Here is a 27,597-nt window from a genome sequence, read left to right as displayed (position 1 = left end):
ATAAATGGTGGAGGAGGTCATGAAGCCGGACACTACATCACAGCCCAGAAAGGTATGCTCCTTTGCATCATGGTACATGCAGTTCACGATTTGGGCTCAGGAAACACAAATCATGGACTGCATATACCAATTTGCATTCAGTTTTCTTGCTGTTAAGCTCAAGCTCACTGCTGGACATTCAATCTGCGACCTCCCCAAGGCAAGAGTTTAGTTGACAGTAGTTTCAGTGGTGTTGAGTCTAAGGGCCAGGATAACCTGAGTATCATCAGCATATGACACTATGACCATATGAGTGGACAATTTCAGCACCATTGAGCATACATATACGTTAAACAATGTGGGGCTAAGAGAGGAGCCCTGTGGGACCCCACGCAACAGAGGATGGATAAAGGAAGCAAAGGAGTCTTCACATACTTGGAAGCCCTGTCTGCTAGAAAGTCTTCCAGTCATTAAATGGTGATCCCTGTGATGCCAACATCCAGCATCCTCTGGATGAGGATAGTGTGTGACACAGTATCAAAGGCTGCTCTCAAACCCAGCATGATCATTGACGCTGACTCACCTTGGTCTAGAATGGAGCAGAGTTCTGCGGTGGTTACCAGCAGTACAGTCTCCGTACTGAGGCCCGACCTAAAGCCTGTCTGAGTGGGATGGTAAATGTCATGCAGTTCCCAAAAACTGGACAGATGTTGATTAACATGTTTTTCCAGTATTTTGTTCACTACCGGCATAGGTCTGCAGCTGTCTGCTATCTCACGGTTTGCCATTGGTTTCTTTAATAGTGGCTTCACTATAGTGAGTTTCGAAGCATTAGGAATATGTCCTGTTTCTGGGGCGTGGTTGAAGATATTTCTAATGGTGTCTAATACCGACAAGATATCTTGGCCTAGAATATCTGGCAGGGCCGGGTCCACAGGGGAGCCTGATTTGATAGACTCAAGAGTAAGTTTCAAAGTTTCAATATTTAAGGCTTGGAGGGCAGACAGAGTGGGGCTGGCCAGGGCTGGACTGGCCGTAGCGGGCACCCCGCGTTTCCCTGGGGGGCCGCCAGGGTGTTGGACAGTTTTCGGCCCCTGGGAGGCCCTTTTTGTTACCGGGAGTTGGCAATATCAGCCCCCTGTAACAAAGTCGCCCAACCCTAGCAAACAGCTGGGCCGTACCCCCCGCCCCTCCCAGGGGGGCCGGCCGCGCAGTTTGCCCGGGTCGGTTTCTGTTCCCAGTCCGCCATGGGGAGGGCATTTTGATTTGATTGGTCATAGATATTGGGAGTCATAGCTGATGGGAGGAGAGTCAAAATTGTATTGATTTTGTTAGTGAAATGATTGGCGAGCATATTGCAGTGTTCTTTAGAGGACGGGGGTCCTATTGCCCATGAGAAGGAGTCATGAAGTTGTTGACTAGTGAAAATAGTTCCCTTGATGCGTTTGGGGCGGTTTCTATTTTCTCTTGGTGGTAAGTGATTCTGGCCTTCCTGATTGCCTGTTGACAAATCATTTTTTATATATAATAAACATAATATTATTTTACATCAGGTAAAACATTAAATTAAACTCCAATCTTAAATTGGACTAATATCATAACATAATATATATATTATTTAAATGAGAAATCTAAATCTCACCAACCAAAAAGCTCAAAGAACAAATTAAATCTACCATATAAAATAAATATAACACATAAACCACACATTTCCAAACAACAATCACATAATAATTGCACAAACAATGAAATATAACATTTCCCACCCAAAACATATAAAATAAATATGCTTTACTGTTCTGTGGCTGTATCCATGTAGTCAAAATAATAATCCACCAAAAACCAGAAAAATACAATACAAAAGGGCCCAAAAATATTGGAAAAATTAAACCAATCCACTAGAGATCCTTTGAAGCAATCTAAAGTATTTAAGAACCATAAAAAACCTGAAAAAGTGTTTAAAAACAGAAAAGCTTCAGGAAACCCGAAAAAAAGAAAATCAAAGTTAAGAATAGTGGTTCATAATAAATCAAAAGAGATTTCCTTAAAAAAAAAAAAATTAAATGGTAAATTCCATTGCCCATATACCGCATTTTTAGACAGAGATATGCAAAGTAAAACAGAAAACCCACCGGAAAAAAATATGACATTCTTAAAAAAGCATATACATTTTACTAAATCATAATAAAATAAGTAACTTGAAACTATATAACATAAAAATGCATTACTAAAACAGTTTGCAAAAAACCAAAACTACACACCAGTAAAAAACACTTCTATTAATACAACTAAGGGCACCATTACGATGTCGGTAAGTAAGCCTCCGAATGCTCGTTGGAGGCTTAAGGACCGATATCATAGGTTTACACTCTGACCGCCAAGTTATAATGTAGGCGGTCGGAGTGTAAACTGGTCGGTCAAACTGATTGGATTCCGACGGGCTCAAGGAGCCCGTCAGCCAGTTGGAAGCAGCATATAATCCATAACGGACAGCGTTTCCGCCGTCGGGATTATGATGTTGGTTTCCGACAGGCTTTCCATGTCAGGAAAGCCTGTTGGAAAGCGACTTTGGGGGCAACTAGCAGGGTTCCCTTACCTCCACAGCCTACAGTTGTGGGACTGGGGGCACCTAGGGTGCCCCCTGAAAATTCCTGCATTGATTGGCAGGCACCGTCAGGTGCCTGCCACACGGTGCAGGAGTTTACACAAACGTACGCCCGCACCACAAGCTCCTATAGAGAAATGGGAGTTTGCGACCGCACCATGTGCGGTCACATCGTAATATGGTGTTCGGAACCGCAGACCTACAGTCGGTCAGTTCCCACACCAAGACGGTGTTGGCTGGAGGCAACTCCGACTGACATCGTAATAGGCCCCTAAATATACAAAAAAAACACAAACAACACTATAACTAACCTCAAGACCTCTCCCCTATAGCTTCCCACCCTCAAACCCTTAAGAAAACCTTTAAAAAGTACTTACCTATTCTGATTAACAGCAGCACCTTATTGCAATCTATATCCTGGAAAAAAAGACTAATAATGACACAAATAGACTACAAAATAGAAGGAAGCAGAATAAAAAATGGCAGCTTAATGAATCTATAAAAAAAGACTATCTCTTCATAGAAATGAATGGGAAATAATTTATAAACGTGGAATAAATGTATTAAAAAAGGTAAAAAACTATTAAAACGTACCACATGTTAAATATGTTGAAACACAGTGATGCATGAATTCAATAATAATATTACAATTATACAATTATTAAATATATACTAAAAAAACAAATATGTATATGAACACTTAAAAAAGGATAAAAAAGTTAAACAGAAAAAAGTGGTTAATGTACAACATGCAATACTATTTAAACATGATTTACATTTTGTATTTAATACTAAAAATTTACTAAATATCAGTTAGAAAGATTGCGCAGAGATGTGACGCATTGGCGGAGGCTACCGGTATCTCTTATGGGACGGGCGGTCTTGTTTAAAATGATGGCACTTCCGCAGTTACTGTACGTGCTTTAGAATAACCCATGTCGGATCCCGATGTCAGTGTTTGGAACAATTGATGCAGAATTACAGGCCCACCTGAGGGCGGGGGGAAGCCCCCGAATAGCATTGCAAAAATTGCAGAGAGGGACTGGCAGTGCCGAATATTAGGTATTATTATCTGGCGGCTCAATTAGTGTGTGTGAATGACTGGGTTTTTGCACCTAGTGATGAGCCGGCCCATAGGATGGACTGTCACGCATTTGGTTCTCTGGGATACCCGGAGGCATTTTATAGAAAGGGTTGTAAACCCCATCTGCTGGCACATACAAAGATGGTTGTCCAGGCATTCTGGGAGAGGGTACTGAGTGGGTAAGGTGGGGACAGAGTGGGGAAGTTTAACACTATTGTAGTGCGTACTGCTACAGAAGTTATTATGATGCCCTATTGTAACCTGTATCGTCCAAAATTGCAATGTGTAGTAACACGCAACAGATAAAAGATACCCATGTATGAATTAACTTAGTTTATAGAAAATGTATTAGCAAATAACAGATAGTTAGATCAAAGAAGAAAATATATATAATAGAGTTATGGAGCTCAACAAGTTACACAAACAACAAGGCAAACAATACAGTGTGTAATCAAAAAAGGGGTATTGGAAAAATGTATACAAAATAAGTTCAGGACAAAACAGAAACAACACAAAGCAAAAATGCGTCCTCTTCAGTTAAGGCCACATTTATACGTCGACGGCATTTCAACCATAATGTAATTAGATGGTCATCATCAGGACAAATCAATAGATCTGGGTAAAACATCTTTTATAACGATAGGTCCAACCAGAAGGAAAGAAGTATATGTCATTCGTATTGAATCCAAGGTTGTCACTATATAATTAACATTGCATCCCTCTGTAGATCCAGCACGGAATGTGGCATATCCATAAAACAAGGTGCCCCAACCTCAACAAATTGAAAGGGACCCTAACCACACAGCAAAATACATGGTTGTATTGCTTCTTCAATTCAGGCCGAGCTGCAATGTATGGCAAGGAACTGATGTACATATGAACATGCCAGTCCCGGAAGATCTGGCAGAGACCTTGTCCGTGCCGGTAATCACATTCATGAAAGGAAGACGCAAAACTTCGTGTCAAAATTTGTAGCACAGGCGTAGTCAGAGGTAGACTAGACTCAATGGATCAGTCCCACCCAACAGACTCAACTTCCTGCTGAGAGAGTTGCAACAACCTGTGAGTCCAATCCTATTTCGGCCCGAAAACCTTGGGGGACTCCTGTAGTAACGGTGTGTCGCTTGGAGGAGGCACTGGCTGTGATCACCTGAAATGAATGCTTCTTTAAACAGGATGTCATACAGGAAAAGGGCTGTGCCTTGGATTCCCACAACCGCCAATCTTTCCAGGAGAATCTCATAAGGCACAGTATTAAATGCCAGGCTGAGATCAAGAAGGACCAGCACGGCTGTCTTGCCTCTATCCAGCAGCCGCCTGAGATGTTCTGTGACTCGTTGAAGGGTGGTTTCGGTACTGGGTCCCCTCCTAAACCCTGATTGCAAAGGGTGTAGAGAGGGTGTAGAGAGCCCTGGGCCTCAATAAAACTAGAGAGTTGTGTATTAACATGCTTCTCCATGATTTTGGCAATTATTGGAAGTATTGATATTGGTCTATAGTTATCCCAGTTGGCAACCAAAACTACAAATCCAATATTCATAATTAAACATTAACATATAAATTGTAATTGTAGTTTGAATTATATAGCGCTTACTACCCCTGACGAAGTGTTGTAGTTCTTTACAGTGAGTAGAACGCTACTCCAAACCCAAGGTTAGTGGTTAATCTAGTGGTTAATGTTGGTTATTGTGATCACAGGGATAGGGTTTTAAAGAGGAGAGGTTATGATCTATGAACCGAGGTATCAGTCAATTGCATAATTACAATATGAAGGACTAAAGCAGGCAGGCATGATACTGAGATAAGAGTTTACTCAGAAATAGAAGGAATGCAGAGGATGGAAGGTAAGAAGAGGGTCACACTGAAGAAAGAAAGTATGTAAAGGTCAATTTTTCACTTATGTAAACTTTCTTGGGCTACTTCAACTTAACCAAATCCCTATAGCATGATTAAAGGGAACACAATAGTGACACTCAAACCAGATTTCTTTTTTTTTAGAAAAATACAAAATATTTATTAGTGCAATTTTCTGATTATTCAGTATATTATAAAACACAATTTATTACATAAAAGGACAATGACACAGACAATTATCATGGTGACTTTCACAAACGCACAACATACATACCACATTCATTCATTCCCATATATACTCAATTCACATAAATATAAATATTGGAATTAATTTTTACAAGAGGTGCCTGCCTCCATGACAATGCAGGGGGGTACCATAGGTACCCCCTATGTGCACCCTCCACCCCCCAAAACCCTGGGGGCCCGCAACGGGCCCCCGAAAGCAGACTCTGCATGGCTTTCCATGGCAGGGTCTCCGTCATGGAAAGCCATGCTCTGCTGCCCATGCTAATATGGATGGCGGTGTCTAGGAGACACCGCCACCATAGATAGCCCCTTTTTCGCCCGGTCGACCGGCAGAAAACCGGCAGACGGTCTTTACATCAGCCGGGGTGAAATGGGTGGTGAGGGGGAGGATGTAGGGCGGATCGCCACTGCCATGCGGGCAGTGGCGATCTGCCCTACATCCTAATCGACCCCTTGGTATGTTGGACAAAAGATTTTCAGAACATTACCTGAAGACCAGAGATTGTGAATACTTTCACTGGAATAAAATATTGCTAGCCTTCTCTGACATGTTAACAGCCACCATGAAGCTGCAAAACTAAGCTCCCAGTCTTAATAATTGATCAAATTGATTTAATCTGTTCTTTTCCTGAGAAGGATGCTGAGCCCAGTGCCCTATGGAAACCCTTATCATTTGAGCAGCACCCACTGGACCCTTTACTAAATATAAACAGGAGTTATATATTTACACCCTCTTATCGCTTTTTCCATACTGGTTTTAAAGAAGGGTTGGGTGGTGTGTGCATCAAAATCCAAACATGGTTAAAACCTTAGATATTCCTGATCTCAGCTATTTTACCTTTAGCACTGATGGCAGAAGTGAGAATTAATACCCAAGTTAAGGAATGCTGGCTCTAATTGTTACAGACTCTAAGCTATGAATTTGCTTGAATAGAAAATGTGTTAATTTTGACGAACTCACATAGGTGGAGTAATTCCTAAAAAAAAAAAAAAAAACTTAAAGGCCTATGGTTGTTTGTTTTATCATATTTCGATGCTAATGGGGAAATAAAGACTCTTCTCCATCATACTTGAGCAATATTTAGCTATCAGAAGTAAACAGTGAATGAATATTTTCTTGATACTCTGAGCTTGTACTGCTCAGAGCTTAATCTGTAACAGAATACTTGCCAAGGACCAACGTTCCGTTCGGAAGCCCGCAGCCAGTGCTATTGAGGGTCAGGGTGCCAAATACCAACTATGCATAGAGCCTTATTACGAGTCTGTTGGTCCATGGAATGCCAGAGTAGCGGGGCGTGGCAGTACAGCCATTGCTGCACCAGCGGTCAGACCACCGTATTATGAATTTGGCAGCCAGACAACCATTTGACCACCGCAACTACCAGGGAACTGCGTTCCGTGGTGGTGGCACGGCGGTCAGGGGCCCAGAATATTCTCACGGTGCTGCTTCGTCACCGCCATGCATATTTTCAGTTTCCCGACTCCCATGTAGAAGCTGGTGGGGGGAAAACAAAGGGGGCCCAAAAGGTCCTCCATTGCCCCATGCAGGAAGGTGCATGCAGGGGGCACATATTGTGCCCCCCTGGGTGCAAGCACACCCGCCAGTTCCAGCAGGGCATGGACTTTACAACCCATGCAGGGCTGGAACGCTTCGTGGTTATCCTATGGCAGGACAGTATTAAAGACTCATTGAGCCTTTTTACAGCACCGCTGTGGGACCGCCACTCTGCTGGCCCGCCTGCCAGATAACGATTTGTATCATAATCTGGTGGGCGGACAGCATTCGGGTTTGGTGATGCAGGAGCAGGCGGTGGTGACCCTCTCGCTCATGCACCGCCAAACTCATAATGAGGTCCACAGCCTTAATTCCACTTTCTGCCTCTTTAATTGAGCACAACTTGTTCTCTGATACTTTATATCACCTCAGTGTGGTCTTTTTATCCTTGCCTTCTCCCTATATCATTGTTTTTCTGTTTTCCTATTCCTCCTCCCCCCTTTTGTATTCTTCTCTTTCTTGCTCTGGGTCAAAGTTTGTTGAGGAGAAATAAGTGTTGATCCCAAAGAAATTAGTGCCGCTCTGCCCAACCTGTAACCACTGGCTCAAATTAACCAGTGTCAATGCTGTTCTAGTTCTTTCCAGAATGCAAATAGGTTTATTTATATGGAATCAAGAGAAATGGACTCCCTTAGAGGGTGTTGGTAGGGGCAGCACACTAACTTGAAACGTATTTAACAGTGCAACAGGTCTAAGCCGATAAGAAAGAAAGCAGAGCTCATAGAAAGACAGAATAACTAAAGGTGACATAGAAAGCCACTATATTTCTATTGAACCTCAAGTCATTAACCTTAAGATGTGTACCTCAAATTGATTAAAGGATATTTAACAAACATAGGTGGACAGAAAGTATTCACTATGAGTTTAAGTCAGAATGCTCAACATGCCAATGGGTTGCAGTATTTACTGAGTACAAAATAGGGTATTATTCGGTTTGTGAAATAGGAGTCACATATTATAGGGGAACAGCTGATAGCACAGATCAGAATATATACTCAGCCAATGGTAGCTAGATACTCATCAGTATAACTCATCCCTGAATGATTTAAGTACATTAATATAATTTTCCCCAATTAAATCAAATCAATTGGCCTGGAAGTAGTATAGGACTGTTTTAATGCTTCAGTAGGGGGATAGATCATAATATATGTATTTTCAGGTGTGTACCCTACAAAAGTGTAAACATAACACATTATACCATATGCTACTCTGGCTCCTGGGAGCATATAGTTTGGCCGGACCCCAAACTCTAGCTTAGGAACATGTTTAAAGAGAAGTAACTAACTTTGGGTAAAAGAGATACCTTTAGGCACACGTGTCAGTGATGGGCATTAGCCAAGAGAATGATGAAATACCACAGACATGTACATGAATAATTTCCATATTCTCTCTTGTGATGGGTAGCTATTTCTACAAATTGGAGAGGGATAGAAAGTACAAACATTGGAGATTGGTAGCTCTATGTGTAGCAACTGATAACTTAAAAAACAAGCTATCATAGTCGTCCTGGTGGAACAGATTTACAAAGGGGCATTTAATTATATAATAAAACTTTCTGTTTGTGGTAGTACCTTATCAAACTTAGGGGCTCATTATGATGGCGGTCCGACTGCCATTGCTGCTGGGCAGGTGGCCGTTCGACAATGAGTTGGTGGTCTCGCCTGCCCTATCATGATAAGACTGATGTGCAGGCAGTTGGAAAAGTGCCTTGTTCTACTGTGGTTTGCAGGAAAAGGGGCACAGCACAAGTCGGGTAGTAAAAGGCACTTAGTACACATCCATGCACCATGTGCCAGGCATCTTATGGTGCCTGGCACATGGTGCATGGATGTGTGGGGGGGCACTACCAGTGCCCCCTAGGCCACTTAGCAGTGGCCGTTCGGGGGATAGGGGCTCTGCTTGGGGCCCCCAAAATCCCTTTCCGACTGTATTTCCATGTTGGTGGGACCGCCATGAAAAGGCAGTCGGAAAGTGACAACCTATTCCCTACGGCAGTGCCTGCACAGGCACCACTCTCATGATAGGGATAGGAGCCAGACATCTGCCCCGATGGGATCTTTGAACCTGTTGGAGGTGACAGTCTGTCCCGAGACCACTGGATCTAACAGTCCGCATGGTATTGCGGTGGTTGGACCGATGGCCTGGATGTCGGTGGGACTGCCACCGATGGACTTTCCGAGGCGGTGCCACTGACATCCTAATGAGGCCCTTAGTTTCAATGTTTGCTTGGTGTATATTTTGTAACCTGGTAATATTTGTTTTCTTTATATAAATATGCATCTTTTCTGTACGTGGCCCACTCCGGCTAAGTGAAAAAGATAGGCAAAAAAGAGAGTGAAAAATTAGCAGTATAAACAGAAAGAGAAAAGAAGCAAGTCAAGAGCAAATACTAGGAAAAAGAGATAAAGAACTGATCAGATCTGAGGAAGAGCTAGACTGAAAAGGAGCTACCACAAAGACATGCATTCAGAGATCAAGAGGGAGAAACAGAGTTGGGGACAACATAGAAGAAAGATAGAAGCAAAATGGATGAGAAACATAGAGATACGGGGAGAGGTGCAGGCAGAATGAAAAGTGAAGTAAGAGAGAAGAAATCAAAAGAACTTTAGAATAACAGAAAAAGAATGAAACAGTGGTAAAGAGAAAGAGGCAGTATAAGAGAAGAAGGCAGAAAGAAAGGGGTAAAAGACATATGTGTGTCAGTAAGAGAAGAATTAAGCAAGAAAGCATACAAAGCTTGCCAGTGAAGACTAGGACAGGATAGCAAACTGTATCAATTCAAAGAAAGGTTTCACTATGCTGAAGAACTGCTGCATTGCCAAAGTCACTTTGAACTTTTCAATTGGCTGCATTAAAAAAACACCCGATCAGCACTCTGCCCGCAAGCGATTCAATGCTTCATGTAACAAGCTAAGAGCTGTGGGCGGGGGGGATCAGTTTTTTATGCTGGTTAGGATCCACGGGGAAAGATTCTCCTCTATTAAAAAGTATTGATCTCTATTCCCCACACCAACGTGTCCGGCTAAAAATATATCTTTTTTTTTAATTACACTACGTCAATCGAACAACTACTACACACAAGAAAGCATGCATCAAATGCTTGATCAGGAAGGTCAAGGGTAATTTGCACAGTTAAATTAGCTGCTGCCACTCCATGATCATCACTGTGTGAAATGAGAAGTGCTCACCGTCTACTCTGCTTACTAAACAGAGGACCAACTAGGCGATCTCACAGCCGCTGCTAATGTGCTACAGAATTCCAAGTGATGTCAACATTGACAGCTTCTGGCATTCCAAAAGACAATAGCGCTGTAAGATACCAGCAGCATGAACACCTGCTACCAGATGTAATAATGTTTTGTAAGGTCTGTGTAAATTGGTTGTGTTTGAGACACACACTAATTACCAGAACGCAATTTCCACATCTAAATTGAATTCTGGAGGCAATGTCACAGAAGTATTTATGAGTAGGAAGTATTACTAAAGTACTCTTACATACCGTTGCGAATTGGCCCATGAAAATACAACTCTATATGAATAAAAAGGTCATGGAGGGCACAGCAGTTCTGATTTGTACCAATTGTATATGAACGTTCCCATTTAACCCCTTCGACGCTCATGACGAGCTCAGCTCGTCATGAGTTACGCCTGTCGTACGCTCATGACGAGCTGAGCTCGTCATGAACGGCGGCTTTTCGCAAAAGTCAGCGCACAGTGGGAAAACCTGCAGCGCGCATGGGTTTAATTCCCATTTTACATTTTTGGAACCTATTTACAAAGATAAGCAGAAGTGCATAAAAGAGTACTACATGAGTGTGAGTATTGCTTTACAAACTCCACATTTCCATTGTTAATAGGCCTATGGTTCACAAAATACATTATATTCCAATGTAAAGTCTGGATTCCACAGTGGTGGAATTTCACATTTGTACGGAACACATATGAATGCGGAAATTCTCCAATTGGCAAAAGAAACAGAGATTTAAATAGGTAGATTAATAAAAGAGTCGACACAGAAAGGGGGAAAATCACACAATATATTTTAAAAAAAGTCAAAAAAAGTTGTGATAAAACATGTATTAAGGTTGGGGTAAGGAAAGTTTTATATTTAGAGTATGGTGTGGTTTGAGGGATGATATGTGGTAAAGAGTATGGGTTAGGAGTAGGCAAAGGGTTAGGTTTAGGATTGTCGTAAAACATAGGGATGGTGTAAGGTTTTAGCTTAGGTTTAGGTTAATATTAGTGTCTGGTTTACCGTCAGAGTAAGGGTTGAAATATGAGATGGTATGAGTGAATGTGTTACGGTTAAGGTTGGATAAAGGATTAGTGTTAGTAAGTGTTAGCACTGCATGGTACTGGAAAATCACACCATCAGAATACTATATGACATACATATCGTGCTCGAAATATAATACACAAAATTATAATTAACAAATAATCTACACCTTAGGGGGACAATATTTTTTGTAAACAATATTTAGACCACAATGTTTATGTCTGTCAATATTTATGACCATGATAGTTTGACGTAGAACTATTCAAACTGAGTAAGGGTTATGGTTAGGGTAGGTTTAGTGTAGTTTTTGAGTTATTAAGAGAAACAGAGTATGAACGATGTGCAGAAAATGGAAGTGCAGAAGTGTGGAGGAAATGCCAATGTAGGAGCAGTATGGGGTTAGCACCCCATAAACTGTCAGGGACAACATTGTGCAAATGGAAAAGAAGTTAGGGCTATGGTTGAGAAGAGAGTAATAGCAGTTTTTTGAAGGGTTCATTTATCTCTATATAGTGATAAAATTCAATGTTTTACCTTTATATTTTTGTATTTTACATTTGCATATCTTAACTATACATTTTTTATCTCTACTTAGTGGCGGCTGGTGACATTTCAAAGTGGTGAGGCGTAAAATTTGGGGATGAGCTCTAGGTTGTAAGCGAGCAATGTAAGTGAGCTCGACTGATGAACTGGAAGGTTAGGGGGAGTCTCTAGAGAAATGTTTGGAAAAAACAAGAGGGCTAAAAGGCGTATTTTAAAGCTAATTTCAATAGAGAATTTCATGAAAAGCAAGATTTATAAAACAATTTTTAATGTGTGATCTTAAGATATGTCAAACCGTTAAAGAATGCCCCATATCAGGAAACATCTATAACAACACAGGAATTACAATGTAGTGCCTTTACAATGCAGTAAGTGCCACAACTGTGATGTTACTACTAGTTCCATTATACAGCAAGCCATTATATGCTTTAGGGAATGCGGTGTTGGACTGGTGTTGGATTTTAAGTCCAACACCTTCCCCACTGATACACCGAAAGGAGTTGGAATAGTAATTTAAACTATTCCAAAGTCCAGCCCTTCCCTAAAGCAAATCATTGTAAGGCCTTGCGTTGTAATGGAACTCGTGACCAGGACCGGGTTGGAATTATCACCGGTCGCCCGGTGAGTTAATCATAATTTCATATGGTTTCTCAGAATTAGGTTATATCAACGCTGTATTTATTGTTTTGACCTGGCACTTCTTCATTTTTAATATACCTCCCGTTAATTCTTTACAGATATCGTCCCCTTCATCCCTCATTCAGGTATTGTCCGTATAATTTTATTGCAGTGCATGTTAGCAATTTACCGCCGCTCCTTCGCTTTTCCTCCAATTCTTCTCCATTCCTCTGGTCTTTTATTTCCCCCCCTACCTTTCCTTTCAGGTGCACTCGTTTCCTTTCTACAAGGCCATTTGCCAACAGTTAACTCTGTTTCTATGCAGCTATACTACATACCATCATCTTGAATGTTGCTTCCATTACAGGTTATATGCATTCACACTGTGACCTTTAAGAAATGAAGATATTATATGCCAGTAGCACAGTCATTTTGCTTTACAGGATATACTCATTGATACTGTGTTCTTTAGAAATGAAGGGATTGTATGCTACTAGTACAGCCAACGTGGTTTTGGCGGTTTCGATGCCTTTTCCTTTTGTCTCTCCTACTCTATTCCAAAGGTCACAAAGTTCAAATCTACCGTTTGGTCGGTCACCATGCATGACGTTCATGGGTTACAATAATATTGTTATCATTTTTTGTTTATTTATTCCATTTTAGAATCCCACTCTCGTCACGTCACTCACCATGTTAATTTCGATCTTTATTTTTGCATAACTGGGATCATGATTATTGTGTCGCAATCCTGTAGTATCATTTTTCAAAAGATCCTCTGCTTTGTGCCTTTTTCCTGGTTATTTTAGAAATAGAATACCCCTTTTCTCTCCCACCTGGTTTTCTTGCTTTTTCTTTTGCCCTTCTCCAAGATTACAATGTCATCCACATACACACTGGTTTTATTCTATCATTAGGTTTGGAGTCACTATACTATGTCTTTATCCACCGTACTTTATGGTTTCCACTCACAGGAGATGTATTTCTCGTCACCCCGCCTTTATGGCTGTTTTTCTGATACTCTTTCATACTCCCAATACTGTACCATTTCTTTTGTATCACCCCCATCCCTGAAGAGTCACGGGTAACTACCCGATTTGACGAAACACATGTCGGCTGGTTTCATGTTCTCTGAATCTCCTCTGCAAGGAGAACCACGATCACGTATAAAGCAAAAAGAAACAACCACTTGTGAATGATCTTTTTTCTTTTATACTTATTATTACTTCTAAAGCAACTCTTTGCGTGTGCTCTGAACCCTGCTTGTGAATATTTGAAGAGGGGGTTTCTTACCCCACTCTCACACAGGGGTTTTGGGTTTCCCCTGTTCTAGTAGCACCGCTGCTCATCTATCATTTTCTCTACTCTCATCGCCACTTGATGAGTGCCAAAGATTTTCTGAAAACTCTAAAACCCTTCGCAGAACTCTCACACAGTCGTCGGATTGACTGCGTTGTTAAGCAACACGTGGTTTTGGCATGCTTGGTAACAGACGCTACTCCCCCATATTTTACTACATCTTGCTTCAACTATCTTGACAGCTGAGAAGCAATTTTTGTATGTTTGCAACCCCTAAATTGAGAATTGTAGGTTCTGCTTGTAATTCCCCGACAGCGTTGGAGCAGGAGCTCCGCTGTAATCTTCAGTTCTCCCAGAGAGGAAAAGCTTCCATATCCTGCCTAGCTGCCGCTGTCCCTGCCTGTAGTCCCCCCGCCGCCACCAGCACCATCGAGTGGCCGCTGAGAGGGGACTACACTTTCCATCAGGCATAGCGCCGGGCATGCCAGGTACGCGCCAGGAGGCGCTTTAAATCAGCGTCACTGTCGGCAGAGCGGGTGTTCTGCTTGTAATTCCCCGACAGCGTTGGAGCAGGAGCTCCGCTGTAATCTTCAGTTCTCCCAGAGAGGAAAAGCTTCCATATCCTGCCTAGCTGCCGCTGGCCCTGCCTGTAGTCCCCCCGCCGCCACCAGCACCATCAAGTGGCCGCTGAGAGGGGACTACACTTTCCATCAGGCATAGCGCCGGGCATGCCAGGTACGCGCCAGGAGGCGCTTTAAATCAGCGTCACTGTCGGCAGAGCGGGTGTTCTGCTTGTAATTCCCCGACAGCGTTGGAGCAGGAGCTCCGCTGTAATCTTCAGTTCTCCCAGAGAGGAAAAGCTTCCATATCCTGCCTAGCTGCCGCTGGCCCTGCCTGTAGTCCCCCCGCCACCACCAGCACCATCGAGTGGCCGCTGAGAGGGGACTACACTTTCCATCAGGCATAGCGCCGGGCATGCCAGGTACGCGCCAGGAGGCGCTTTAAATCAGCGTCACTGCCTGCGTCGCGGGAGCGCCCGGGCGAAGCCCGGGCCAAGGGCGGGCCCGTTGTTGCCCATTAGTGGCCGTAAGGGACCGGACCGGGCCACCCCCCCTGTCTTCCCACGACCAGAGTGAGTACTGTATCTCAAAAAAATTTTGTGATCTATATATCTGTCTAAAAATGACCCGAAGAACCCGGAAAAACGCTAAGATTGTCCAACCTGTCACCCATTTGACCGGGCCGATAGACCAATTTATTGCACGCACCAACGATGTCATTGACCAGAGTATTTCCATCCTGGAACGCAGAGTATCTTTAGATCTCGCTAATGCTAAGCGCTCTTCTATGGGCCATTTGGCAACTGCGGCCTCTCCAAACCACCAAGGCTCTATTCTACCTATCTTGACGACTCCAATTTCCATTGCAGCCGACATCCCCACGCTTCCTTCCACAGTGGACCTCTCGGCTACTCAATCTATATCTGACTCTCTCTCTTCAGATGACTTGGAGGCTACTCCTAATTTGGTGCTTTGCCAAACCCTGGACACGTCAATAGATAACCACCTTCGTGGGATTAGAGAGGGCGCTGTACCAAAAAGGGGAAACGGTATACAACATTGTAACTCTAATAGCTCTGTAGTTCCAACTGAGTCAGGGGGGATCAATTGTCTCTGCCTGCTCATCCTAGCGCTATTACATCAACTGCAAGTTTACCCCTAACAACTAGTACCAGCACCGAGAACACGATTGTTAATCCCCCTAGGCCCTCTCAGCCCGATAATTTTTGTCCAGTCTGTAATGCCACCCCTTTCTTATTATCCACTATTAGGGAACTCCTCAACGAGCAATTAAAACCTGTGCAATTAGGTTTGAGGAATCTAGAAAAACATATGGGATTATTATCCTCTAAAACACCCTCCCAGTCTATTAGAGAGCAGACTAACCAGGGGATAGGGAAACCCAAACCTCCAGTACAAATCTCACAAGCGTTTCAATCAGGCCCTGTCAGTAAGATGGCAGTAGTGTCTAATTCATCTAATATTTCACTTATACACCCAGCTCCTTTAGCAACCCATGTGTCAAATCCTCCCGTGGCTGTGCCTCTGGCTGGACCAAGTACGGACCAGACCCCGGTTGCACAAGGTTCGGGGAACAAAACGTATAAACCCGCTGACAAAAAACAGGTATCTGTTCATCCCAAAACATTGGAAACTAAACCCCCAGAGCTATCAAAAAGGGGAATGCGCTCAAGGCGTCCAGTGCATCTTCCACCCGAGGCATCCCCATATACGGTTATTCTCACCGGAGTTCCCGAACTTACTGAAGGCACAAATGAATCCTTTTGGTCCCTTAAAAATAAAGTCCTACAGTGGCTAAGCTTAAATAGACCACTACAGCGGCACCACAATAGCAGAATAACTACAGTACGCAGAGTAACTTGGGTAGGTGAGGTACAAAAATCAATTCAGGGCGATTGCATCATAGTGAACTGTGCTGATCCTAACACGGTTAATCACATCTGCTCATGGCCATCCCTGGAAAAAAAGGGGGGTATTGACGCTTACCGTCTTTCCTTTTTCTATCCTCCAGAGAACATCCAAAACTATTTCCCCACGGGAAATTGGCAACAACCCCCTGACGGGCAATGGAACCAGGTGCCTTACGCAAAAAGAAATAGCAATAGAGACTGGCAGCCACAGGACTGGCACTCGCAGCCCTGGCTCCCAAGAAGATCCCAGTTCCCGTTGGAGGGGTGGCAGGGCTTTTCTACCAGAAATCGTTACGATTGTCTGGATATGGTAGATTGACCGTCAGCCAATATAGTACAAAAGATCCAGGCCCCAATCTCTCTTGTTGTCCCTATTAGTCCTGGACTAAAATTAAGCCCGATTATCAATCAACCTCCGATGCTATCGAAAAGGCCCACTCCAATTATTAGCGAGGAAGGTTATCCGGTTGACTCCTTTCACGTTGACATAAGTAGAAGGTCATGTGTGTCACCGGAGGCCTCTACTGGAGCAAACATCATAAACCATCGTCAGCCCCAAAATACCGACAAAAATATACCAGGTGTAATTTTGGCAGAACAACTGAGCATCCCAATCGTGTATTGGAATGTCGCTGGCCTACGGGCCAAGATGGTGCTCCAACCATGGTTGGATTCAGTGTCTATCTATAGGATACTCTGCTTTCAGGAAACCTGGTCAATAACACCACAACACCTACTTGGTTATAAAACGTTCCATAATCCAGCTATCCAAGGAGTTATGGGCAGACCAAAGGGTGGTTTGGCAGTTTATGTTGCTAACACTCTGTCCTCCCTAACTATATGTATGCTTAAAGAAGACCCAAGCTACCAAATATTACAATTACATTTTAACAAAAACAGTACCTTTATTCTGATTAACTACTATAATAATTCCGAAGTAAAGGACTGTATAAAATTATTAGGTGAAGTTACCACTTTTTTAGAATCTCTTCAAAATGATTTACACTCAACCACCGTATACATAATTTGGGGTGGAGATTTTAACACTGCATTATGCACAAATCACAATAATGGGAATTGTGGCCTGTTGGACGATCAAGGCTGCCCATTGTTGCATTTTGTACATTCCACTTGTGGGAATAAACTAAATGAGTGCCTCTTTTCTTTAGAACTTGAGTACGCAAACAAATTAGTAGAACCTCCCATAGATTTCTCTCCAACGTTTCATGGCAGAGGGGCATCAACCACAATAGACTATATTTTGACCTCACAGACCCTGAAGGGCCAATTGACCGACTTCCTTACAGGGACAGATGTGAGTAGCGATCACTATCCAATTAGTGTAATACTTTCACCCAAAAATGTTAAGATTCACTCAACTCTTACCAGCCATCTAACGCAAAGCTCCCTAACCATGAACAAGGTGAATGGCTATTCAGTTAAATGGGCCAAGGTCGATCCATCAAAAATCACGGAACGGGTCCTCGATAGAGCCGCTCCCTGGGTTCATGACTGTCTATCTGCTGATGCTTCGCCCAAAACAACTGTGACAAGTTTCCAAAAAATTCTAGAGGTTATTGGGGAGGAGTTTATCCGCAAATCCAGGAATAAAAAACCCAATTCTGAAAGATGGTTCAATGTAAACTGTCGTAAGGCTCTTTCAAATCTAAAGGCCGCCCTCCGTAGTCCTCTGAGGGATATCGCGGAAATCTCCAAATTACGGAAACTCTATAACATAGCCAGAGTGGAACGCAGGAAAGAAATCAAGAATAATTTGTGGGCACAGTTACATCTCAGTTGCCTCAACAAAGACAGCGCCCTCTTCTGGCAAGTCCTCAGATCTCCATTTTTGGCTGATTCCTCGAAGGCCCAACATCTGGACGTGGTTATCACCGCTGATGAATGGGTTTCCCATTTCTCGAAAATCTTTGGATCTTTTGAAGCAGCCCTCTCTGAAGATGAACAGAGAAATGGCAACGTGACAGGGAGGATCACCTATCCGATTAATTTAACCTTCACTCATGGAGAGGTTAACAAAGCCCTAAAGGCGTCTAAACCGGGCAAGGCTCCAGGGCCTGATGGTGTGCCCTTAGATTTCTTTCTACACAATCTTGAACTTTGGTCACCCCTCCTCACCCAGGTCCTCTGCGCTGTAACATCTACTGGGCTTCTAAAGTCATGGTCGACATCAATCCTGCTGCCTATTTTCAAAAAGGGTGATCGCAACGACCCAGTCTGCTACAGGCCTATTTCCCTTCTGGACTCCATAGGTAAAGTTGCAGGTCGGGTGATACTGGACCGACTACAATCCTGGGCCCAGTCAAACAACATCATGACCGACCTGCAATACGGCTTCCAGAAGGGTCTTGGAACTGTGGAGCAGGCTCTGAACCTTGTTCTTCTGATAGGGAAATACGCAGGAGCGAAAGGGGTAACATCTTCCTAGTGTATGTCGACCTTAGTGCAGCCTTTGACTGTGTCCAGCACTCCAAACTTTGGGCTATTCTAAGCGACCTCAAAGTGGAACCAGCCCTTATAGCTTTTCTACGGGAACTCTATGGGGATGCAACGGCGTCTGTTAGATTTGGAGTCAACGGCGAGTTGTCCCCATCTTTTTCCATTAAAAAAGGGGTAAGGCAGGGCTGTGTACTGGCTCCCTTCCTGTTCAACCTCTATACCAACGGCCTCGAGCAGGCCATGCTTGAAGGGAGCCAGGACTTACCCCAGATCAACCATCGCCCTATACCAACGCTGCTTTATGCAGATGACTCAGTCATCTTCGCAAGGACACTCAATCAATTACAAAAGCAGCTTGATAAATTCTCTTCTTTCATGGGCTCCCTTGGTCTCAAAATTAACATAAAAACGACGTTTACTATGCATATTGGCCCCAAGGTCAAGAAACCCAGAGTGATTGTTGTGGAAAAGTCAAGACTGGAAAAGACGTCTGCCTACCCATATTTGGGGATATTGGTGGACGATTCTCTAAACTGGTGGCAGGCCACGGCCAGCAGAAAACTCCTTTTCCAGCGAGCAGCTACGGCCTTGATCTCCTTCTCCAGGAAACTAGGCAAACCTGCTCCCCAAGAACTTTTAAAAATCTTCTATGCTAAATGCCATAGCGTGGCCACTTACGGCGCAGGAGTCTGGGGACACGGTCCAATTGATCCCATCCAAGTAGTAGAGAACGGGTTCGCTAAATACTTGTTGGCCCTCCCACAAAGCGCCCCGAACTATGCTACCCACAATGAGCTTGGAATGGATTATATCACAGACTATATACGTGTCCAACCAATTCTTTTATGGCAACGTATATGGTCAAAACCAGAATGTCACCTGACACGCTCACTGATTGAGGACTGTATGGCCTTAACAAATTGGCGGAGAATTCCCTGGCTAGCATATGTGGAGAACTTTTTCAAAGACTTAGGTCGAAGTTCATATTTTGACGACCCACCGAGTGTGGAGGATATATCCAGAAAAGATCTAAAGAAAATAAGCATGGACCACTTAAGAGAACTTCGTAGCACAACCGAGATCCAAAAGCATTCTAATCTCCAAACCCAAGCAATTCAACCAGGTAACCTTATACAACCGTATTTAACATATTATTTGTCTAATTTTGAAAAATATCTTCTGACAAGATTTCGATTCAATACTTTTTTTCGTCTGGTTTCCTTTCCTCGGATACAGTATTGGTCGAAAGACATTATGAACTGTCCATGTGACGGAGTATCGACCCAATCAACCCTACACATTATTTTTTTCTGCTCTTATTATAAGACACCACGAAGAACTTGGATTCTTCCACTTCTCCGTTCATCTGGTCATAGGTCCTGTCACCTAGCTTATCTTTCTTTACAACTTTTGAACTCAACTCATTCTGCCAAATGTATAGCCACATTCCTAAAAACTACAATCAAAATACGAGATGCTCTTGTTTGATTTATGTGTTTTTGTGTAAATGCATTCATGTTTTACTTTTTGCTATGTAAAATAATTTTATTTTTATCTGTACTTTTTATGGTTGCAAACAAGTGGTAACCGAATAAAAGGAACAAACTGAACTGACTGCGTTGTTAAGCCACACGTGGTTTTGGCATGCTTGGTAACAGACGCTACTCCCCCATATTTTACTACATCTTGCTTCAACTATCTTGACAGCTGAGAAGCAATTTTTGTATGTTTGCAACCCCTAAATTGGGAATTGTAGTCACAAAGAACAGTAATGTACATGCTTAAGCGGAATAAAAGTGACTTCGGTGGTGGGATATTGCACAAAAAAAATGTTCCAAATGTGCTAGCAGGAGGGGTCAAGGTCATAATAACTATTGTCAATAAACAACAGCAGTGAAGCCAACACAAGCGTGGGGGTGAAGTCAGCTCTAGTGTCAATGTGAAAGGATAGTTCTGCTGGTCTTGTGCAGGTCACTGAGGTCATAAAGGATTGAATGTAGATAATGTCAGACATGATGACATAGGCAGACAATAGTTGTTCATATGTCAGTCTCTGTCTTACGAAACATGTGTCATGATTAAAAATAAAACAAATCCTGATTGCACAGTGAAAACAATGACTTTTAAACACAAAGCCCAGGACCGGAGCCTGATGACCTGACCACTGTCTGGAATGTAAACAAACCCAATCCCATGTACAAAAGGAAAAAACAGTATTGGCATCAGGGGATCTATCTTTCATTACCACATATACTCTGATCCTAAATCCAGTATGCTGCAACCGGCACTGTCTTTGAGCCTCTGAAATGATGAAAGGATAAAGTGATGGATGAGACCTGTCTGAAGAGGAGAACATCCCTCATAGTATAAATTTGCACCAAGAGGGAAGACCCAGAGTGGAGTGATCTCCGAGCCGAGTGAAAGAAACTGATGCGGAGGTTCAAAATCAGTTAAAATTCAGTTCAAGATGAAAGCGCCATAAATGCGGACACAATATGGAAGGGGTACGCCGGCAACCTCGCAGCGCTACGACCAGCTGTTTTTTTTTTTTTTTTTAGAAATGTGATTTATTTATGCCCACGAAGGGTGATGCAAATATCCTCTTCAGCCTGGTTTTCAGAGATGATGCAAGTGAAGAGGCACATTTCTTTGTATATAGTCTAAAGAGACAAGTCAGCTCCACGACCTTGGCACCTTTTAGAGCTTACATTGCTATTCATTTAAACCAGGATGGCACCTGCCGGTCCTACACACAATCAGAAACTTCCATTTCAAGTCCACTCGTCGAAAAATAATGTTGTGCTGAGACGTTTGCATTTTATATTTTCTGAAAATGTTCGACCTTGGCAGGGCCTTCTATATGTGAAAGCACAAATGGAAGGGCTCATTGCTCCACACACCCTGCTGATGCGCTTAATGTAAACAGCTAACTTACATCAGGAAGACTGTACACAAACCAAAACTTGATATCTGTCGCTTCTCGCCGCATTTAGCCACAACGAAGAGCTGTGAACCAAAATCGGTAATATGACCTTATGTAATGGAGCGGTTGGCCCAGGGAAGTAGCCTCTATTGGTGCATCAGGTGCAGTGGCACCAGGGTCCAAAGGCCTGAGAGGCTCACTGAACCTTGAATATTGCTGTATTTCACAATCCATAAAGCACGAGGGGGCCCATTTCCTTCCTTGTACGAGGGCCCATTTCACTCTGGCTACATCACTGGGTTAGGCACACAAAAGGTGGCTGCCCTTTAAGATTCAAATCTTACCTCAAAACATAATTTTTCTGTGAGAAGGTTCACGTGGAGGATTAAAATCTGCATAGCGCCCACGATCCAACAAACAGCAAGGTGATGGACAGTATGCTTAAATTATTCTCAGCCACTGGCGATCACTCTGACTGCTACTTACTTCTTCTATAGCAGTATAGAAGGCATGCCAGGGTGATTTCAGGACACTACTTCCCTCTGCTCCTGGCCAGGGAAAAATAAGCCCACGCTCCCCAGCAAATCCAAGCACTGCTCTTATGCTTTAAATAATACAGAGCAGCATAAGAGCAGTGCTAGGATTGGCTGGGGCATAAAAGTACAACGCTCCATTGAAAACCGATGAGGCTGTGTCTTGGCTCATGCAGCTCCACAGTAGTCTTCAATGTAGAAGCCTGAACTGTGAAGTCATACCAGCCTATCTGACATGTGCAGCTCAGTTTCAACCTCAGCTACTCGTCCCACCCACTGTGAGCTCTGTAGACGCATCCATAAGGAGATATAAATGAATGGAGGTACGTACAGGGGTAATTTAAATTGTCAAATTGAGCCTGGGAGGTAGTGGCTCGCAGCAGTGGGGGGTCAACGCCCCTGCACCCCTATGAACGAACTGCCTCTACTTTTGTTTCCCTACTGAATTAATCAAAATATTGTGTTCTATTTTCTATATTCAATCAGTTCTAGCACTTCAAAAAACTATAAATGGTGTAGATCTATGATCATTAGTAAAAACGTTAAATTTAGAAACTTTCTTCAAAAATAGGAGTAATTATAAAGCAGCAAATTCTCCCTTATATGTAATAGTTTTTTTTTTATTTGGGCCCCAAAAATACAAAACCAAGAACCCGTCCATTAGGATGTGCAACTGCTAGAATATTCATCTAGCACAACTATCCAGCAGTAGTAAATTCAAAGGGTCTGATTCATAAACGTTTGTCAAACCTAAGCAGAATGTAGGTGTACAAAAAGTCTATCTCCAGATGCAAGTTGCTAGATCCTTATAGAATTAGTAGAAGTAGCAGAGGGGTAGGAAGCCAGCTGTTTCAAGGCAGACACAACAGTGTGCATAGAGAAGGCAGAAATATTCACTGGGACATACATTTGCGCATATTTACAAACCTTCCCAATAGTTTCATATACAGTTTGTGCACCTATGTTTGGTTAGAAAATATGGTTTGAGTAAATGTAAAACTAGGGTGTGAAGAACACCCACCACCACCCTCCTCACAGCTGTGTGTTTTTTTAATCCCTGGTGGGGATTTTTCTCACCTGGAGCAATATTTTCTGGGTGAAGAAAAAGAACAAACTAAACATTTTGCACCTTTCCATGCATAGCCTCTGAGATTTTTGTGAGTCCCAAAAAATCTTCATGAAAATGTTTAGCATTAAGCCTACTCAAATTAACAACTGCAATCAACATGTACAAACACTGGACCGGATGTTTCAAAAGTCTGCTTGCAAAATGTGGTCCAAACTGCAAGCTTACTTTTTGTAAACAGTTTTAAATTTTGTCATGTGACCCATGTACCTACAAATCGCATCACAATATGGCCAGTCAACAGCGGTCAAAGAACAGCCTGCCTAATGGATGCTAATTAGGGGGTCGCTACGTGAAACACACAAACATTGGCCACAAACATAAGGACGGTGGCTGGTATTGAACAGGACACCACTATCCATGTGCTTGCATTCCGAAAAATAATTTGTTTTTAAAGCAACCTTTATGCCTTAAAGCAAATAGTGGGTTAAACATCCTTTACAACGCAACTTTTACCACACAGTGCCTTTACGACGCAACTTTTACAACGCAAACCATTACAACGCATTGCGCTGGGGGGCGCTCTAGAATAGGGAATAGGTTTAATGTACTATCCAACACCTTCCCTACTATCCACGGGGACTGGAGTTGGAATAGTAAATTAAACTATTCACTATCCAGCGCCTAAAAGCACTATGCGTTGTAATGGTATGCGTTGTAAAACTTGCGATGTAAAGGTAGGCGTTGTAAAAGAATGCGCTGTAACGTCATACATCCAACCAGTGGTGCTTTAAAAAAACAATTACTGTTTGGGAAAATATTATAGGTAGCTGGATGTGGTCTTCTGGACCACAGCTTATGTATCCCTCCTTGCACTCACCCTAAGGGCACGTGGCCCTATTCCCCATTCAAGGGGACACCATCCCCTTTGAGAACCAGTTACCACCTCCTCTGAGGTGTTGATTGATAACTGATCAGTGATTTGCGGTCACAAACCACTGATGCATGCCATATTGCATAGAAATTAGGGGGGCACACCACTTTCATGCACCTTCCGAACTAGAGTTTGGTATGGGTTTCTAAATCATATAAATATATAAATACATTTAGTACATAGCTAAAAGACATGTTGTGGTCACAAACCGTGTGATTTAGCGAAACGCAGGTTTTGATTTTGCAGAATGACTTTGTTCATCTGGCCCATACATACATTCAATAAGCTGCGGTACATTCAACGCACACAAGTGCATTCAGTAAAAATATGTGTTTTCTACACAAAGAAGTGCAAATATATTAAACGTATTTCATAGAAAACGTTGCAGATATACACAAGCAAGTGCATTGAACATGTGAGGGAACATTCATTGTGCAAGTACATTACAGAAATATAAGTGCAGGCACAGTTAACATCTACATGTGAAAATTAGTTCAACACGAAAAAGCAGAAAGCATCTAAGTCATTCCAACATCATGTACCTTCTTCACAAGTGTCTCCGCCTTTTCCAAGAGTGCAGTGGCAGCGGGCTCCTCCGCGGTCATAATCATTGACACAGAAGCTGTCAGGAGGACAGACAGTTTCATCACAGGATAGGTCAAAGAACCGTAGGGGAGCGAGCCCGTTCCTCCGTGCTGGCTTAGTGGTTGTGCTTCTGGTCCTGGTTGTTGTGGTACTGGTGGTTGTTGAGGTAGTGACCAGGGAAGTAACTGGAGCAAGGGTGGTTGCAGTAAACTTAGGTGGCATCTTTGTCCAGTAGCCTGGATTCACCTCGGTGTCAACCACAAACTTCTTGTTTCCTTCTTTAACATTAGATAGTGGTTTCAGCTAAAAAGAAAAAAATATATAGTTTGAAATGTCATAAACTCAGGTTTAAAAGAAGTGAGAGATGTTAAAATGGACTCGAATTATTTTAAATGTGTATATAATATAGCACAGTGTCTTAAATTGTAGTTAGGCTTTCTTGTTTCCAATTTCTATTTGTTATGAATTCTGGTGGGGAGTTTCAGTGTTTGCAATGTTTTCAGGAAATGTAGATATCAATGGCTGGCTGCGCTTCCTCTTTGTTGATCCCCGTAAAAAGACACGGGGCTGCGGTTTATATCCTATTGTTGTTTTTACCCGTGCCATAGGACCCTTCTATTAAAACTTTTCAAAAAGGGTATTTCCTATAGGTACTTTTAACACATATTTCACTTCACATAACACTGTCACTTTTCACAAGAAATCCCGCTCCGCTGTAGACAGGCGTTGCAGCACAGCTGGATCGCACTCGGTGATCCAGCTGGGCCCCGATGATGAAACATGCCACCTACTAGGTAGGTGGGTGAGGGGTTTCTTAACAACAACACCCTGTTGTTAGCATCCAACGACCAGGTGACAGGGGACCATCCCTGACCTGTACCTGCTCAAGGTCTTGTCCTTGTTGTTCTATTATATATGTCCGGGGAAAAGGACAAGTACTACGGTCTAATCCTCGCTCTCTTGTTGTTACTTTGATCCACGTAAAAAGACAAGGGGCTGCGGTTTATTTATGCTTATGACGAATTTTGATTTTATTCCTTCCTTTCCTCTTCATTCCTATTTTCAGTTCTAGTTTCCTTCTATCCTGCTCCAGACTACGTTTCTTCTCTTTACTTAAATTATTGTTTCATTATTACTCACAACCCTACGTCTGTCTCGTTTCCCAGTACCCAAACTCCTCTTTCTCTCACTGCATAAAGCAAGTGCGTGGATAATCGTATGTTTGCACTTCATTTGATACCAGCAGATAACAGAGTAATGGTGAGCATTTAACACACCTTCCTGCTATCCTATTCTTCAGACAAATGGCAAATAACATCTGAAAGAACATGTGCTTTATTATTCCACACTGCCTTGTTCTTTGTCTCAAGATATCAAAATGGGAAAGGGTTAATAAATATTTCATTACTGTCTGATGTGGAGAAGGAATTAATATGCATGCTGATAGCATTAGGTCCTTTGGTGACAGCAAACTGTGAAGCTGTATGAAACAGCTCCTGAGGTAGTAAAGAATCTTCGTGACCTGCAGCATAGCATGTCTTGGATTGTCTGCCTATGCCATACTGATAGGATTTTCTGTTTATTCGAAAGATAGCATAGGGCTCCTAACCATACGTTTTTGCTAAACATGCCTTTGTCTACATCGAAGCAGTTCATGGTCTTTGCTCCTGATGGGCATGTGGTCAGTGTTGCATAAGGCACTAATTTGTAGATTTTCTGACCACAGCTTTAGCAAAACGGATGCATTGACCCATTCATGGGTGTTCATGATGTGTCCCATGCTCCATCAGTAACATCCGATCTAGTAGCTGCCGCTATGCTTTTGAGGCCGTTACAATGTAAAACTAAAAGCAGGAATGTTGGGCACAATGTTTTATAGCACATAGATTCAGGTTCACTTAAAGTTGAATATTAATTATCATAAACTCAAGTGAAACTTTTTTGAAGGATGCTAGTGAAGATTAGCAGATACATTCTGGAAATAATTTTGAGTGGGGAGTTTAGCCCCTAAGGCTTCGTTCAGAGTTTGAAGGAAATGAAAACCTTCCAATTTCAGGAGGAACATGATGCTAAATTTGAAAGTGAATTCACATGCTGAATCTCCATCACCATACCAGTTTTGTGGTGGAAGACATTTGGACTGAGTCGTCACTTCCAGATTTCGATTTCTGTCTATAAATTGGAAGCTTTTGCTTTACCACCAGGCTCTAAATAAGACTATAAGTGAGTATAAAGGTTACATCACAATAACTAGAAGAAACCTAGAATTGGATAACAAGACCCTGGAAATAATCCATAGTTTGACTGTTTAATCAAAACTTGTAAGCTTCCTCGTGGACTGATTTCCAACACTTCAATATGCTACAGACACAGAAGAGCAAAACATTATGATCTTACCATGTCTCAAGCATTTCAGTTGGTTTTTCACAAACAGTGATTCACAGCAGATAGCCCTGAAAAACGGGCCACCGCAACCTGACCACTGCCGTTTCTAAATTAGATTATAAAGTCATAGTGTAAAACTCAGATGAGAATTTCAGGAACATCTCTGA

At 42.6% G+C, this 27,597-nt stretch overlaps 1 protein-coding gene across 1 annotated transcript in view; it reads right to left on the bottom strand.

Moving 5' to 3' along the window:
- The window catches only part of EGFLAM (EGF like, fibronectin type III and laminin G domains), an 812,243-nt gene that overhangs the window by 281,818 nt on the left and 502,828 nt on the right, over window positions 1-27,597 (bottom strand). Inside the window, exon 9 of the mRNA XM_078674979.1 lies at window positions 25,003-25,348. Coding sequence (XP_078531105.1) covers window positions 25,003-25,348 — 346 coding nt within the window. The remainder of the gene's footprint in view (window positions 1-25,002; window positions 25,349-27,597) is intronic.

The sequence above is a fragment of the Lissotriton helveticus genome, chromosome 2_1, assembly GCF_964261635.1.
Source record: "Lissotriton helveticus chromosome 2_1, aLisHel1.1, whole genome shotgun sequence".
Classification (NCBI taxonomy): Eukaryota; Metazoa; Chordata; class Amphibia; order Caudata; family Salamandridae; genus Lissotriton; species Lissotriton helveticus.
This window is presented reverse-complemented; position numbering and strand designations above follow the sequence as displayed.